General features: G+C 40.9%; 1 protein-coding gene across 5 annotated transcripts in view; it reads left to right on the forward strand.

The window, feature by feature from the left end:
• The window catches only part of slc2a9l2 (solute carrier family 2 member 9, like 2), a 408,559-nt gene extending 399,623 nt beyond the window's left edge, over positions 1-8,936 (forward strand). For 3 of the 5 annotated variants that reach the window (XM_059964824.1, XM_059964823.1, XM_059964826.1), the window contains one exon: positions 8,251-8,936. In XM_059964824.1, coding sequence (XP_059820807.1) covers positions 8,251-8,517 — 267 coding nt within the window. In that variant the 3' untranslated portion in view covers positions 8,518-8,936. Of the gene's footprint in view, positions 1-992; positions 2,633-8,250 lie in introns of those variants that run through there. The other 2 variants (XM_059964828.1, XM_059964827.1) reach the window with 2 other exon arrangements.
• The last annotated feature ends 8,667 nt before the right edge of the window (positions 8,937-17,603 follow it).

A 17,603-nucleotide genomic window follows, 5' to 3' on the forward strand; every position in this document is an offset into this window, starting at 1 on the left:
TTTGATAACTAGAGTTTCCTGCATTTGCTGTGTATACCCATTATCATTATGAACCTGTTGACCCTGAACTGTCACTAATTCACTTTTAAACGACTACCACTTCCTAAATATAGATACATTTGCAATTAACTGCTCCTAATCTATATTTGCCAGGTAGCACACACAAAATTGTGACCTGCACAATGAGTCAAGAGTCGTCTTTCAGTCCTGCCAAAGGGTTTCAGCCTGAGATGTCGCCTGTACTCTGTTCCATAGATGCTGCATGGCCTGCTGAGCTCCTCTGGCATTTTCTGTGTGTTGCTTGGATCTCCAGCATTCTGCCAGGTCTTGTCTTTTTGACTCATTGGTTGTTTTTCAAGGCAGTTACTTGGAAAGCTGATGAAGGCAAGGCAATGGGTATTGTCTGTGTGAACTTTAGGAAGGCATTTGACAAGGTCACACACGGGAGGTTGAAGGTCAGAAGGTCAAGAGAGTATGGAATGAGCTGTCAGCACAAATGGTACATGTGAGCTCAATTTCAAGGTTAAAGAGAAGTTTGGAGAGCTACATGGATGGCAGGGTATGGAGGGCTGTGGTCCTGATACGGGTCAATGGGAGTAAGCAGTATAAATCGTTGGTATGGACTAGATGGGCTGAAGGGCCTGTTTCTGTGCTTTACTTGTCTATCACTCTATAACTCAACTGAACTGTTCGCACGACCTATGGACTCTCCTTTAAGGACTCCTCAACTCATATTCTTGATATTTATTGCTTATTTAGTATTATTGATATTTCTTTGTTTTTGCTTTTGTATTTGCAGAGTTTGTGGTCTTTAGCACGTCGGTTGCTTGTCTATCCTGTTCGGTCTTTCATCAATTTTATCATGTTTTTTGTATTTACTGTGAATGCCTGCAAGAAAGCTCAGGGCTGTATATGGTGACATATATGCACTTAGGTAATAAATTTACTCTGAACATTTTTATTCTCTCCACAATCTCATCAACTCCCTCCAGATCCTACCACTCACTTCAACACAGCAACTCTTCAAGGTGGCCAGTTCAGCTACTAACCAGCACTTTTCCATGATATGGGAGAAAGCTGAGTAAACCAGGGCGAATATTTAATCTCTACACAGACAGTATCTGGATTTCTGGCGCTGTGAGGCAATCTGTAACTCTACCTTAAAGGTCAAGATGGCGCCACTGTATAATACTCCCTCAGTCGACATCTTCCAGATAGCCCACGAAAATGTCTGCTTTACTTCTTCTACATCTGTTTTTCACCATAAATGTGTTTCTGGGACCGATAGAGCCGGCGGTTTGCAGTTTAGAGGCCTCTCTGCCTCGTGTGGTGTCCCTTTCTTTCGATGAATGTCGGTGATACTAGAGGATGCTGTCATGGTTCTGTGTTTATGGACTGTGGACTTTTTCAGACTTAGACTTTTTATATTCAGTGTTTTTATCACCTGTTCCTTTTCCGTTTTGTTGTGCAAGGGGAGGGTCTTTGTGAGTTGATGTTCCGTTCTGATCTGTAGTTTTTTGTGCGGGAGGAGGGAGTTGATGATCAGGATGTTTTTCTTTTTGTGTGTGGGGGGGTTATAATGTCTCTCTCTGAACGACTTTTATGTTTTTTTGTTTCATGGCTATTAGGAGAAGACAAATTTCAAACTTGTATATGAATACATGCTTTGGCAATAAACGAACTTTTGAACCAGCTGCATCACTGTGCTGTCTATTGGTATTCAAATCGACTTTCCACTATTTCAGGACTATACTTATCCCTTCACATAACAACGGTGAAAGGCTTATTGAGAAAGTAAGGAGGCTTTGGATCCAAGGGGACATTGCTTTGTGGATCCAGAACTGGTTTGCCCACTGAAGGCAAAGAGTGGTTGCAGACGGGTCATATTCTGCATGGAGGTTGGTGGCCAGTAGTGTGCCTCAGGGATCTGTTCTGGGACCCATACCCTTCGTAATTTTTATAAATGACCTGGATGAGGAAGTGGAGGGATGGGTTAGTAAATTTGCTGATGACACCAAGGTTGGAGATGTTGTGGATAGTGTGGAGGTCTGTCAGAGGTTACAGCAGGACATTGATAGGATGCAAAACTGGGCTGAGAAGTGGTAGATGGAGTTCATCCCAGCCAAGTGTGAAGTGGTTCATTTTGGTAGGTCAATTATGATGGCAGAATATAGTATTAACAGTAAGACTTGGCAATGTGGAGGAACAGAGGGATCTTGGGTCTGAGTCCGTAGGACACTCAAAGCTGCTACACAGGTTGATTCTGTGGTTAAGAAGGCATACAGTGCATTGGCCTTCATCAACTGTGGGATTGAGTTTAGGAGCTGGGAGGTAATGTTAGAGATATATAGGACCGTGATCAGACCCCACTTGGAGTGCTGTGCTCAATTCTGGTCGCCTCATCAGAAGGATGCGGAAACCATAGAAAGTGTGCAGAGGAGATTTACAAGGATGTTGCCTGGATTGGGAAGCATGCCTTAAGAGAATAGATTGAGTGAACTTGGCCTTTTCTCCTTGGAGCGACAGAGGACGAGAGGTGACCTGATAGAGGTGTATAAGATGATGAGAGGCATCAATCATGTGGATAGTCAGAGGCTTTTTCCCAGGGCTGAAATGGCTATCACGAGAGGGCATAGTTTTAAGGTGCTTGGAAGTAGGTACAGAGGAGATGTCAAGGTTAAGTTTTATACGCAGAGAGGTGATTGTGTGGAATGGGCTGCCGGTGACGGTGGTGGAGGCGGAACCGATAGGGTCTTTTAAGAGTCTCCTGGATTGGTACATGGAGCTTAGAAAAATAGAGGGCTATGGGTAAGCCTAGATAGTGCTAAGGTAAGGAAATGTTCAGCACAGCTTTGTGGGCCTAAGGGCCTTTATTTTGTTGTAGGTTTTCTATGTTTCTATGAAACTTAAGGTTTTATGTTCACTCTCCCCAAGGTGCTCACCCACTTACACTTCATCCACTTGGTTACCTTCATTTCTTAGGACTAAATATATCACTGCCTTTCCCTATGTGGACCCTCTGTATACTATTGTTACCAAGCTCCTCTAGATGCACTTTTAAAAATTCCACCCCAACTAAAACACACCAGTTGGTGATTAATATTTAATGTTATAGTTAATATTGGAGAAATTCCCTTCCTCTATTACTACAAACCTATTTATCTTATATCTTTCTATGATTTGCCTACCCATCTGCTCTTCTGTTTCCCACTGTTGGGATGAACGCAGCATCATCCCAGCAAAGTGATTGCCCCTCTTCACATTCCAGCCTTATGCTGTCATTTGAAGAGTATCCTTATTAAAAAGGATCTAGTACTTTCCCAGCATATATGACAAATAAACTCTTCTCGGGCTTCCAACTGGGTACAGGTATCAATTTTAACAGAGGACAAGCTGCCATCTTAATCAGGGATAATGCCTAGGCATGTCTAGTCCAGTGATGTAGATACCCCCCAGTCATCCATCCCTCCTGGTTGATTAGTTCTCATCCGATCAGGTTTCCGCTGTCCCACCTTATTTAAAATCAAATTCCAGTTCTTACTTAGAGTGAGATCTTCATCTTCATTAAAATTCTTTTCCACTTGTTTTATTTCAATGACTTCCTTCACCAGGTAGTCCCAAAAGCCATTGGCACACCACAGTGGTTTCATGGTGTCAAAGTCAATTCTATGGCCGTTACAAATGCAACGTTCTTCTACCGCCGATTTCTTCACCCATCTGACTTGCCAGTACCGGAATACTGGATTAATACCACTCACAAACCCATAAGGAAGCTCAAATACCAGTTTCTGTGGGTCAAAGATGACGTGGGACTCAGGACGGCTGGTGTTTACAGAATTCCCTGTGAATGTTGAGCATATATCGGCCAGACAGGACTCACGGTGGAAACCCGCATCAAGGAGCACAAGGGGTGTATCCATTTGGGTTATTTGAAGATATCAGTGGTAGCAGAACATTATTTTTGCGACAGCCATAGGATTGACTTCAAAGGCTTAAAACTACTGTGCCAATGGCTTGTAAACAAGGTTGGGCAAGGTAAATTCCTTCTTCATTCTTCATCCATTAGGGCACAGTTAGTGCAGTGAGAATGGTTCCAGGGTCAGTGTGAGATGTGGGAATTCTGGGAGACCTCCAGCCTGCTGGTTAACCACATTTACATCAAGCAGCAGCTCCTCAAAGAACGTGTTAAGGAACTGCATCATCAGTTCAGTGACCTTTGTCTCTTATGGGAATCTGAGGAGGTGATAGATAGAAGTAACAGAGAGGTAGTTACCTTGAAGTTGCAGGAGGCGGTACCTGGGCAACTGTCAGAAGAGGAGAATGAAATGGGCAGCCAGTGCAGAGTGAACCTATTCTCCTTAATAGTGAGCAGATTGCTTTGGATACTGTGAGTGGGTGACCTGCCCAGTGGGGGGGCATGGGGGGTGTAAGCCACAGGAATTTGTTCTCTGGTATTTAGTCTGGCACTGGCACTCAGAAGGGAAGGAGGGAGAAAAGGGTTGTGGCAGTGATAGGGGATGCCATTGTTAGAGGAGAAGACACGAGATTTTTTGGATGTGAAAGAGACACCTGGACGGTGTTGGCTCTTAAGTGCTAGGCCAGGCATTTCCTGGAACAGGTCCACAGCATTCTAAATGGCGAGGGTGAGCAGCCAGAAGTCTTGGTACATATTGGCACCAATGACATAGGGAGGAAAAGGGAGGAGATCCTACAGAGAGAATTAGGGAGTCAGATAGAAAACTAAACAGCAGGACTTCCATGGTAATCTCTAGATTGATGCCTGTGCCATGCAGCAATGAACCAGATTTGAACAGGAAGCTTGGTAGAGGAACTCTTAGGAGATAGTGATCATAACATGATCACTGCTTTTTGAGAAGGAGAAGCACAAGTCAGATGTGTCAGTACTATAGTGGGGTAAAGGGAGTTACAGAGGCATGAGAGAGGAGCTGGCCAGAGTTGATTTTGGATGATGGCGGACAGCAATGAATGAAGTTTTGGAATGCACATGATAGATACATCCCAAAGAAGAAATATTCTAAAGGCAAGATGACGCAACAGTGGCTGACAGGGGAAAGCAAAAACAACATAAAAGCTAAAGAAAGGGCATACAGTAGAGCAAAAAATAGTTGGAAGTTAGAGGATTTATAAAAGCTTTTTAAAAACCAACAGAAGGCATCTTAAAAAAAACCTAGTTAGGGATGTGGAAAGGGATTTTTTATGTGGGAGAATCTAGAAATAGAGGCCACTATTTGAAAATACGAGACCACCAGTTCAAGACAGACATTTTTTGTTCTCTCAGGGAGAGGTCATTGTTTGCAGCTCTCTTCCTCAATGGGCAGTCAAAATAGACTATATGAAAACATTTAAGACTAATTTACAGTATATAGAATCTTCGAAGTGAAAGGATTAGGTAGGGAGGTGAAGTTACAATCCCATTTTAATGAATGCTGGAATGAGCTTCAGGTCTGGGTGGCCTCCTCTTGTTTCTAACTGATACGTTTGTTCTATCAAAGGAATAATTTGCCACTATGTCTTACCACTATGTTTTATGCTTACAGAGCAATCTAGGAGTCAGGAACAAATTTTGACATGCTGAAGTTAATTTTACTAAAAATTATTCTTGTGCATAAAGAACAGAATACAGGAACACTAATGTTTGCACTGGCAATGATGACAAACTAGCTAATCTCATCTGCCTGCACATTGTCTCTCTCCATCTAATTCCTGCCTGTTCATGTGTCTATCTAAATGCCTGTTAAATGTTGCCATCGTATTTGCTTCTACCACCTCCTTTGGCAGCCTGTTTCAGCACCTACTATTCTCTGTGTAAACAGAATTCTTGCCTCAAACATCTCTTTTAAACTTTTCACCTCCTGTCTTAACCTATGCCCTTTTGTAATTGACCTTTCCACCCTGGGAGAGAAACTATCTACTTTACATATGACTCTCATAATTCTATGGGGCAATACTAGGTCTCCCCTCAATCTTCAGTACTCCAAAGAAAACAATCCAAGTTTGTCCAACCTCTCCTTATAGCTGATATTCTTCAATCCACGCAACATGCTGGTGAACCTCTTCTGCACTGTCTCTAAAGCTTCCACATCGTTCCTATAGTGTGGTGACAATAGTGCAAGACTGCACACAGTATTCCAATGTGGGCTGACTAGTATTTCATACAGAGGCAACATGACCTTCCTACTGACTTCTATGCTCAAAGGCCAACCAATGAAGGGAAACGTGCCATATGGTTTTTACCATCACCTTTGGAGACCTGTATCCCCAAGCTCCCTGTTTCACTTTTTGTTCATTTTTGGACCACAGCACTTACTCTTTTTTGTAATGTTCCAACATGTCACTATCCTCTTTACTGAATTCCCTAGTTTCTATGACTTTCAGTATGGTAATGAGAAATATTCATTTAAACTACACATTTCTTGTGGCTTCACACGAGAGATGACTGCATTGATCCTTAATTGGCCCTATTCTCAACCTAGTTGGGATGCTTAACAACTGGCCTAGACCTGTGTCTGTGCTGTACGATTTTAATACCCACTGCTAGAAAAAAAAACAGAACAAAAGATGTTACTAAATCATAATTCTGTAGGTTTTTTATTTCTAATATTACAATAACAATTTAAACATATATGTTAATGATTGCCCAATTAAACACTGGGCAAACCGATAAAGTATGTAAAATACATTATGTTGACTCCTGTGTGCCAAGATTAAGGAACTTTCTGAATAGATGAAAAGGAGGAAGGTGATCAACCAGAGGTTGTTATGTACATCAATACCAGCAACACAGGTAGAAAAGAGGATGAGATCCTGTAGAGTAAATATAGAGAGTTGAGCAGAAGGTTAAAAAGGATGACCTTAAGGTCTATAACCTCCAGATTACTCTCAGTGCCACATGCTAGTGAGGGCAAGAATAGGAGAATAGGACAGATAAATGCATGGCTGAAAAGCTGGTGCAGGAAGAAGGAAATTAGGATTCCAATTGGGACATTGGGATCTCTCCTTGCACAGAGGTAGTCTGTATATGAAAAACAGACTGCACCTGAAATGGAGGGGAACCAATATCCTGCTGGGGAGATGTGCTAGTGTCACTTTGGAGGGGTGGGGTGGTGACTCAAAGTATTTATGGGTCAGTTAAAATAAGAGAGAAAAAAATTAAAGCATTAAGTTCAGTAGGTAGAAGCAGGGCAGGGAGCAAGGAAGATCTGATTGGCTAAGCTGCATTTATTTTGATTTAAAAAATCTGTCAGGTAAGGCAGATGAACTCAGGGCATGGATAAGCACATGAGATTGGGATATTAAATTGTGGAAATTAAATAAACATGGTTGAGAGAAGGGTTTGGATAGGGTGCAATTTGTTAAATGCCTTCAGGAAAGTTTTCTCAAGCAATATGTAGATGGCTCTATGAGAAGGGCTAACACTGAGCCTCCTGTTGGGAAATGGGCAGGGCAATTGACGAAAGTGCTTACCATGTCAATGCCAGCTATTAGGCATCCATCTATATGAATACTATTTTCCATCAGTTTCTGCCCTTCTATACGGTGACTTCTCAACTGTTGGGCTACATCCTTCCTGAATGTTGATCATTCCTGCCATCACAAGAGGGCCTTGGGCATTAAATTTATTAAATAAGTCTGCCTCTGTACCAGTAGATTTCATTACTGGAGTGGCCAATAACTGCTGTAATAGAAATAAAAAACACAGCCACTGCTGGAGGCAGACAATGACAAATGAGAAAATGATTTTTTTTTATGCTCCTGCTTCACACTCTCAGAAATTGTGGAAGTAGGCGTATTTTGAAGAGCATGAAAATAAAACAAATTCTGGAACCTGAAGTAAAAATAGAAATGGTGGAAACTCTCTGCAAGCCAGGCAGCATCCATGGAAAGGAATATTTCAGAAAAATGACCTTTGTTAGAACAGGGAAAGATTGAGGACAATAAAATAGTTTTAAATTTCAGACAGAGCGTGAGTGGAAGGAACAGGGCAAAGGGAATGGTTGAACCATTGATGATGAACAAGATAACAGTGACAAAGGAAAATCCTTTCAGAGAGAACAGATTTTCTGAGGTTGATGTTGCTGGAAGAGAAGTGGCTGTGAATTCACTGGTAATGAAAATCAAATTGCAGAGGTTGAAAATATGGAAGAGAAACAATAAGTATTGAAAATATGCTAACCTTTTAAGGTGATTACCTTTATTGATTTATTTATTGACTTTTTTCTATACACACAGAGTGGCCTGGGAACATTCTGTTTCCTGCTGTTTGCGGCAATTTGTCTACTAGGATCAGTGTATCTTTGCCTTGTCTTACCTGAAACCAAGAACAAGACCTTTGCACAAATCTGTCAGTCATTTGCCAAAATCAACAAGATGCCCAAGCAAGAAAGCAGACAGATGACAGAAATGGAAACTGAACTGGAACAAAGCTTTCTGATGACTCCTTTAGGTAAAGTGAAGGAAGCAAATGAGGGCTCCAACCCTGTTCAGAGTATTGCTTAATTTAAGGACAAACAAATCATTCTAAGTTAAAAACATTATAAATTTATATTCAAATAAAGACAATGCACCAAATACTCAGCAAGTCAGGCATCATATATGAAGAACCAGTAATATCTACATTTATATCACTTATTACAGTGTTTTTGAATCTCATTCTGCACCGTTTACCAAAAATTTCTTAAGAGGGCAACGAATGCCAATTGTAACAATTTGTTTGAGAGCTGCAATATCATCTGGGCACTGACAATGAAAATAGTTGCAGGTTCCTAAGAAGAAAAAGAGGTTTCCTTTCTCACTATGAATATGTATGAAAGGAAAGTGGCTGATTGTGATCATTTCCTCCATTAAAATATATTGTATCAGGCTGCTAGTGTATTAGTCTATTTGACTTCAAATTAAACATAACAATTGTTGAAGTACATGTCTCCTGAGAATTATGATCATTTTAATTTGTTCAATTTTTGAGTTATTTTGAATAATTTTCATGGATTGGACTTGAAACTGCCACAAGCAGCAGGTGAGTCAATGGATCTCTCTTTAAAGCAACCTAATGTGCAGGCAGAACCATGGAAACTAAAGAAAAACTGAAAAAGCTAGAAATCTAAAACTAATACTGAAAATACAGGAAGTATTCAGGGGGCCAGACAACACCGTTGGGAAGAGAAACAAAGTTAATGATTCAGGTCAAAGACAATTCATCTCTACTGGGAAGGAAACACAAAGAACTGCTTAAGGTGCAGGGATGGTACGAGACAAAGCTTCACCTACTCGAAGTTCAAAGTAAATTTATTAATTAACATATACAAGTATGTCACCATATACTACCTTGAGATTCACTTTCTGTTGGACATACAGTACAACATAGAAATACAATAGAATCAATGAAAAACTGCACACAAACCACCAATGTGCAAAGGCAGATTAACTGTGCAAATACAAAAAAAAAGCAAATAAATAAGTAGAGTCATAGACTAGAAATAGGCTCTTTGGCCCATCTAGTCAGTATTTAGTCCCATTGTGGGACCTGAACCATAACCCTCCGTACCCCTCCTATCCAGGTACTAATCCAAATTTCTCTTAAATGTTGACATTGCTTCCAGTGGCAGCTCAGTCCACATTCTTGCCACACTTTGAGTGAAGAGGTTCACCCTCATTTTCCCCTTAAATATTTCACCTTTCACCCTTAACCCATGACCTCTAATGTTAGTCTCACCCAACCACAGTGAAAAAGTCTGCTTGCATTTACCCTAACTATAGTCCTCATAATTTTATGTACCTCTACAAAATTTCTCCTCATTCTACTGTGCTGTAGGAAATAAAGTCCTAACATGTTTAGCCTTTCCCTATAGGCCAGGTCCTCAAGTCCTGGCAATATCCTTGTAAATGTTCTCTGCTGTCTTTTCAATCATGTTGACATCTTTCATTTAGGTAGGTGACCAAAACTGCTCACAATGCTCCAAATTAGGCCTCACCAATGCTTTTTACAATTTCAACATACCATCCCAACTCTTATACTCAGTAGCTTGATTTATGAAGATCAATGTGCGGAAAACTTTATGACCCTATCTATCTGTGACACAACCTTCATGGAATTATGAATCTGTATTCCCAGCTCCCTCTTCTACAGCACTCCCCAGTGCCCTACTGCTGTTTAAGTCCCACCCTGGTTAGTCCACCAAAACTGTAACTCCTTGTACTTGTCTGCATTAAATTCCATCTGCCATGTTTCCAGCTGGTCCAGATCCTACTGCAAACTCTGATAGTCTTCCTCGCTGTCCACTACATCCCCACTTTTGGTGTCATCCATTAATTTGCTAATCTAGTTTACCACATTATCACCCAGATCATTGATATAGATAACAAACAACAATAAACCCAGCACTGATCCCTGCGGCTTTCCACTATCACAGGCCTCTTGCCAGGGAGACAACTATCTACTACCACTCTCTGGCTTCTCCCACCAGGCCAATGTCTAATCAAATTTACTATCTCATTTTGCATGTGCAGCAACTGAATCTACTTGACCAACCTTTCATGTGGGACCTTATCAAAGTTATTGAAAGCATGTGTTGTAGAGTCCTTGAAAATGAATCCATAGGTTGTGGGATCAGTTCAGTGTTGAGCAAAGTTATCCATGGTGGTTTAGGAGTATGATGGCTGAAGTATAATACCATTCTTAAACAGTTCTTACGTTGTTATAACATTTAAATGTTGTGGACAATGTTCACCCCTCTGTGCTCATCAATCAACTTGATCACCGCTTCAAAAAATTATATCACATTTGGGAGGCATCATGCACAAAACCATGCTGACTTTCAAAATCCTTTTGAATAACTTTCCCACCGCTGGCTCATTAGCTTGTCCATACTGCCCTTATGAATAAAGACAAAACATGTTCTAGCCTCCAGTCTTCCAGTACCTCAGCTGTGGACAGTGAAGATATAAAGGCCAAGGGCCCAGAAATTTTCTTCCTTGCTTCACGTAACATCGAGAATGCTCCTGGTCAGACCCTGGGGACTTATACATTATTATGCATTTTGGACCTCCTCATCACCATAATGTTAATATGCTCCAAGATATCACTGTTCTCTCTCTGTACTCTAACTTCCATAAAGACAAGTGATTCTGGAGTTGTTTTAAGAGGAGGAGGATAAATTTTGGAAAGATCAGTGAATTGAGGTTTATGGAAGGCAAACACAGAAGAGCAGATGAAGGGTAATGAATGACAAAGCAGGTGGTAGGTTCCACTGGCCTACAGCTTCTTCGTATCATCTTATGTTTGCATATTCATCTTCGTTGTTGAGAAGCGGGAAGTGGTCTACATCATTATTGTCAGAGGGCAGAACCGTGCAAGCTGGTGCTTCTATCTCTCCATGCTGTACACCTGCAAAATGTAAGGCATTTCATCTCAGTAACTGAGGTGACAATGAGCTGGAGTTCAGCACCAACCATACACAAACACAAGTCTCAATAGTTCCATTTAATATCAGAGAATGTATGCAGTATACAACCTGAAATTCTTGTTCTTCACAGGCATCCACAATAATTGAAGAGTGCTCCAAAGAATGAGTGACAGTTAAAACAGTAGAACCCTGAAGCACCCCATACACAAGCAGCAGCAAAGCAATGATCCTCCCCCTCCCTCACTTACTTCAGCATCCCTCCACACACCAAGCAAGTAATAGCAAGGCCCCCAAAACTGGTTTGGCACAGGAGTACGTTCAGCCAGAGACTCATTCCACCAAGATGCAGCACTGAGCATCTTCGGAAGTCATTCCTGCCTGTGGCCATCAAACTTTACAACTCGTCCCTAGGAGTGTCAGACACCCTGAGCCAATAGGCTGGTCCTGGACTGGTTTCCACTTGGCATAATTTACTTAATAGTATTTAATTATTTATGGTTTTATATTGCTATATTTCCACACTGTTCTTGGTTGGTGCGACTGTAACGAAACCCAATTTCCCTCGGGATCAATAAAGTCTGTCTGTCTGTCTGTCTGTCTGACTATCATTCACCCGACAATTCAACTCGCCACTGGCTCTCTCTTGCTCCCTAATAATGGGACAGAGAGGTGACATCCTTTCACAGTGAGAGCGGAGACCAACAAAAACAAACAATTTGCCGATTTATAGTCTGCTGTATTGTTTTTTTTCCCAAGTTCTCTGACTGGAGAATCAGCATCAAACTCTCCACCACCAATGAGAGAGAGAGAAAGAGAAATCTCTCTGCAGATGATTGATAGTGGTTCTGGTGCGAAAGTAGTATTGGTTAAATAGTTTCCTGAGGATTACTGAGTTATAGCTCTCTGGCAAGAAGGATGAAGAAAATTGTTGTGACAATGATTCTTATTGATGAGTAGTCTTAGATTGCATTTGCTGTTAATGAGCTCCTGGATCTCCTGGTTATTCTTCTCAAACTAGTCATTAGTGTTTTCTGGTAGAGAATCCAATAGATCTTCACAGATCCCTATGCTTTCTCTATTCTCTTCTATCTGTAACTCAAGATCCACAGCAATGTTACAGCGGCTTTTAATTACCTCTGTAGTGGTCTGAGTAGTTAATTGTTTAAAGACCAGTTAGTGATGATCAAGACCTTCAGGAGCATCAATATCTGGAGAGATCGTGGGTTGCAAGTTCATAACTTCTTGAAAATGACATGTGATAAATGGGGAGCAGCCTCTCAAAGTCCAACCATATGTCCTCGTCGTGAGAGTTGGAAACAGGGCTCTGTTAAAGCTGTACGCAGGATGCAATGGATTACAGAAACAGTGATGAAATGCTGCCATGCCATCAACTTTGGATAATGGAGATGGGGGGGGGGGGGGGGTCATCGATGGTTATGCTCCCCTGGGAACCAAGGGCCCAAGAAGAAGAAGTCATGACACTGGGTGTAAAAGTTGCAGCTATGTAAAACTTTGGTTAATGTGGCATTTATGAGTATTGTGTACATTTCTGGTCACTGGAAGAATGAGGAGAATCTATGGAGAAGGTGCAGAAGTTGTTGAAATACAAGACTATTCACTACTTGGAGAGGTTGGACAAACTTTGATTGTTTTTGTTGGGTCATCAGAGACTCAGACATGACCTGATAGGAGAATATCAAATAATGAGAGACGTGGACAGGGTAGATAGTGGGGTAGGAATGTCAAACACTAGAGAGCATAGGTTTAAGGTGAGAATGGAAACATATAAAGGAGATAATGGGAGAAGCCGCCGGTGGAAGTGATAGAAGCAGTTCTGATGTCACTGTTTAGGAAGCATTTAGCCAGGCATATGAATGGCAAGCATATGGGGGTAGTGGTCTTTGTACAAGCATATGGGATTAGAGGTTAGAATGGCATCATGCTCAATGCGGACATGGTGGTTGAGCGCACTCTTCCTAAGCTGTACTGTTCCATATTCTAATAAATGCTAGTCTCAGAACTAATGATTTGTTTGTGAAATGTGGGTGTATGATTTGTGAATTTTTAGAAAATGTGCATCTGCAGTTATTTTCCACAATCCTTTTGGTACACCTGAAAGCAAACCACCAAAAAAATTAAGCAGTGATTTCCAGTGACATAGCTCACTCAGGTCACAGAGCACGACAGCACAGAAGCAGATCCTTCGGCCCATCTCTTCACTGCTGAGCTGCATGGTTGTCACAGCACCTCAGTGATGACATAAATCAGTGGGGAAGGCAGGCATTTCCTGCGTAGCTGATCAGATGAGCAGTTGAAACAGACCCACTGAAGTTTTTTGCTATTGGCATGGATGGTGCTTAATCGTAATCACATCTCACTCTGATTATCAATGACATTTAAAAGCAATTCCTGTACTGAAGTAAATAGCATTTCAAATAGAAAATTAAATAAGTAAAAATGTAAGTTTCCTTTAAATACATTTATGTTGTGTTAAAATATTGTTAACATTAAGTTGTAAACTTTTGTTAAAGCCTATAAAAAGTGGTGGATACAGACCAGTTCATCATAAGAAAATCCCTCCCTACCATTGAACACTTGTACAAAGAGCATAGCCACAAGAATGCAACATCCACCATCCAGGCCATGCTCTCTTGTCACTGCTGCCATCGGTACAGCTCCTGAACCACCATGGGCAATTTCACTCACCACAACACTGAACACAAGCTATGGACTCACTGTCTAGAACTCTACCACTCATGTTCTCAGTGTTATTTATTTACTAATTATTTATTGTCATTATTAATTGTTTTTATTTTGCATTTGCACACTTCGTACAGCTTATCTTTTGCACATTGGTTACTTATCAGCCATTGCTTGTAGGTTTTCATTGATTCTATTGTGTTTCTTTGTTCTACCAAGAATGCCTGCAAAAATGACTCTCAAAAATGTATTTGGAGACATAAATGTACATTGATAATACATTTATTTTGAACTTTGAACATAAATTCACTTAAAATTGTAAGTGCCTATCTCTTCAATCCAAGTTGGCAATTTCTAATGAATGAGATCATGCTACATGGTTAGTGTAAACTGGGAGGACCAATACAAAGTCCCCAATCTTGCCGCCCCTCTGCTCAGCAAGATTGAGCTGCTCTCCTGCGGTCACGATGGGGTCCAGCAGCATGACACTAGCACATGGTCTTCAGCAAACTCCCAACTTCTGAGTTGGAATGCAGATATGGCGGTCAGCAATGAGCTGACCCCCAAACTACACCTGTTTATCAGTATGTGAATTTGCTGACTATCATTGGCATAAATTGCTCTATCATTGTCTGTTTCTGAATGAGTTGCTTCCATTTTGAGATTGTTCAGTTCTGAACCTGCCCGTTGTGGAAAACATTAAGCTTTATACAAAGAATGTGCAAACAAGTCGGTGAAACTGGCTGTGAGGAAAATAGCCATAGAGAGCATCGGTAACACCTCTGTATGTTTTATCAATTATGGTGGAGGAAAATCTTAAAAGAGATATGTTTTCATTGTTTTCTAAATACAGTTGCATTCTCAAAATGTACATTTTCCTACCGAGGTTTGCAGAGGTAAAAGGATAAAATAGAGAGGAAGTTTACGCAGACACTGCCACCAAAATAGTAAGTATCAAAATGGGTGGTAACAATTTAAGTATAGAATATTTCCTGCATTCAGATGAAGAGTTGAATGTTGGTTCCAGGTAACTTTAAAATAAGAAAAACTGGTACATCAAATGAAATTTCATCATAACTCCTGAGAATTCAGTTTCTACCAATTTTAAACAATTTGGAAAATAAAACAAACATTCTCAGAGGGCCAGTCATACCATCTGGGTGGATTTGAGGAATGGGCAATGTGTCTATTTTCAGATGAGCTGTTTGCTTATTAGGAAATCATTGTGGAGTTTGTTTCATGTCACTTGCTAGACCACAATGACACAAGTAAAGCACAAAGGAAATCCCGAAGGGCTGGCCATGATTTAATATGAAAACAATCAAATCGAGTATTTACTTCATTAGTATCAGATTGTCAGCAGTTCACTTTAGGCTACATGAGAGATGGTGTAAAATAGCTTAGAAGAAAGTTGACTTGCTTGTCTGAACATACAATTCGAGTGAGGGGTAATAAAGAAGTAAGTTATTGTTTCACAGCAAAACAAATGTTATTGTTAAATGCTTTGGTGATGAACTAGATCCAACTTTGAAACATCCCCACATCCTTTCTCTGACTGGCGTATGTTGTAGATCAGGGTTTTTTGACAAAAGCACATTAGGTGTTAGAGCAAAAACTGTAGAATGGAGCAGTGGGTTGCAAAGAGCATTGGTAAAGTAACTAAAGGGATAATGCTACAGCAGTCTGGGAAAATCTGATGTCATCCACTTTGGATCCAAGAAATTTTCAGTAACCTTTAATAATCCATCATCCAACAATTCGAAAATACTAGTGGTTTGGCACTGGCTCAATTTCGTCACACCCCATTTCCACTCACTGAGGTCCAGCCCCAGCACATACTGTTGCCATCCTCCCTTTTAACCCAAGAGTTCTCAACTCATGTGCTCCCCTTAAACTTACCTTGGTAAGCTTACCTACCTAAAATAAATTTACCTGTGATAATACCGAGTAACATCTACATGAATTAATTACAGAGGTGTTCGGATATTGAAGGAAATGACTTAAAACAGTCTGGAAAATTGGTGCCTTCAAAGTCCCAAATGTACCAAATTATCAGTTTACTGTACTTCCTAAACTGAGAAAAGCTAACAAGTGTAGATGGACAGAGAAATTTAATGGAGCATATGTCAGTAAAAGCAAGTTGACACGGTTTTAAAAGATAATGGAATGTTGTCCTTTATCTTCAGAGGGTTGAAATCAGGGGTTAAGTTACAACTTCAAAACACATCGACCAGGTCACAGCTGGAAAAATTTGTTCAGTTTTGGTCTCCACACTTTAGAACCTATGAGAATGCATTGGAGAGGCTAGAGGCTGTAGAGCCTCTAGATTGACTAGGATATTGCCTTGCATGGAAAGTTTCAGTTATGAGGTGAGACTGGAAAGGGTGGATTTGATATCCTTGGAGAAGCTGCTAGACTTATACAAAACTATGAGAGACATGGATAGGGTTAGATGGAGGATATGTTTCCCCATAGCGGAAATGTCAAAGTCCAGAAAGTAGTTTTAAAGTTGAGGGGAAAGCAATTTAGAGCAGATCTATGAAAGAAATTTTCACTCAAAAGGTAGTTCAATCTAGAACATGATATCTGAGAAGGTAGAGGACAGAGCTGTCTCACAATATTTGAGAAACATCTGGACAAGCATTTAAATTGCCTAGGCCAGTGGTTCCCCAACCTCTGGGCCACAAAGCACACAGAGGCCCGGCGGCAGCTGGAGCACACCCTTTAAAAAAAAAGCCAAAATCAATAAGCTAATTAATTAGGTGCTGCCCGGCATGTAAATGTCATTTATGTAAATGAATGTAATTTATAAATGTCATAATATAAATAATATAAATATAAATATCATAAATGTCATTTCCCGCCCGACATTTACGTGCCAGGCGGCACCTAATCAATTAGCTTTTTTATTTTGGCTTTTTTCTTAAAGACGCACAGGGTGTGCGCCGGCCACCACTGAACCCCTGCGTGCTTCCGTGGCCTGGAGGTTGGGGACCACTGGCCTAGGCATGGTAGGCTACAGATCAAGTGTTGGTAAATGCAGTTGGCATAGATGGATACATGATGGTCCAGATTGGTAAAGTGGACTGAAGGACACATACTCTGTGACTATTCTTTTATTCATTCAAGTATGTGGGCTTTGAAGGCAGAGCCAGTGTTTAATGGCTTTCCTTTGAGAACGTGGTGCTGAACTGTCTTCTTGAAGCTTTGCATCCTGAAGGAGTGATTTTACCCATACTGCTTCAGGGATGGGGTTTCAGGATTTTGACCCAGTGACAGCGAAGAACCAGTAATATTTCCAAGTCAGGATGGTGCGTGGCTTGGAGGACACCTTCCATTTGGTGGAGTTTGCATGTTTTTGCCACCTTTGTCCTTCTAGTTCATGTGGGAGTGGCCTTGAAAGGTGCTATCTGAAGAGACTGGTGAGTTTCTGCAGTGCACTCAGTGGATGGCGCAGACTGCTGCGACTGTATATTAGTGGTG

This window comes from Hypanus sabinus, chromosome 3 (assembly GCF_030144855.1).
Source record: "Hypanus sabinus isolate sHypSab1 chromosome 3, sHypSab1.hap1, whole genome shotgun sequence".
NCBI classification, from domain to species: Eukaryota; Metazoa; Chordata; class Chondrichthyes; order Myliobatiformes; family Dasyatidae; genus Hypanus; species Hypanus sabinus.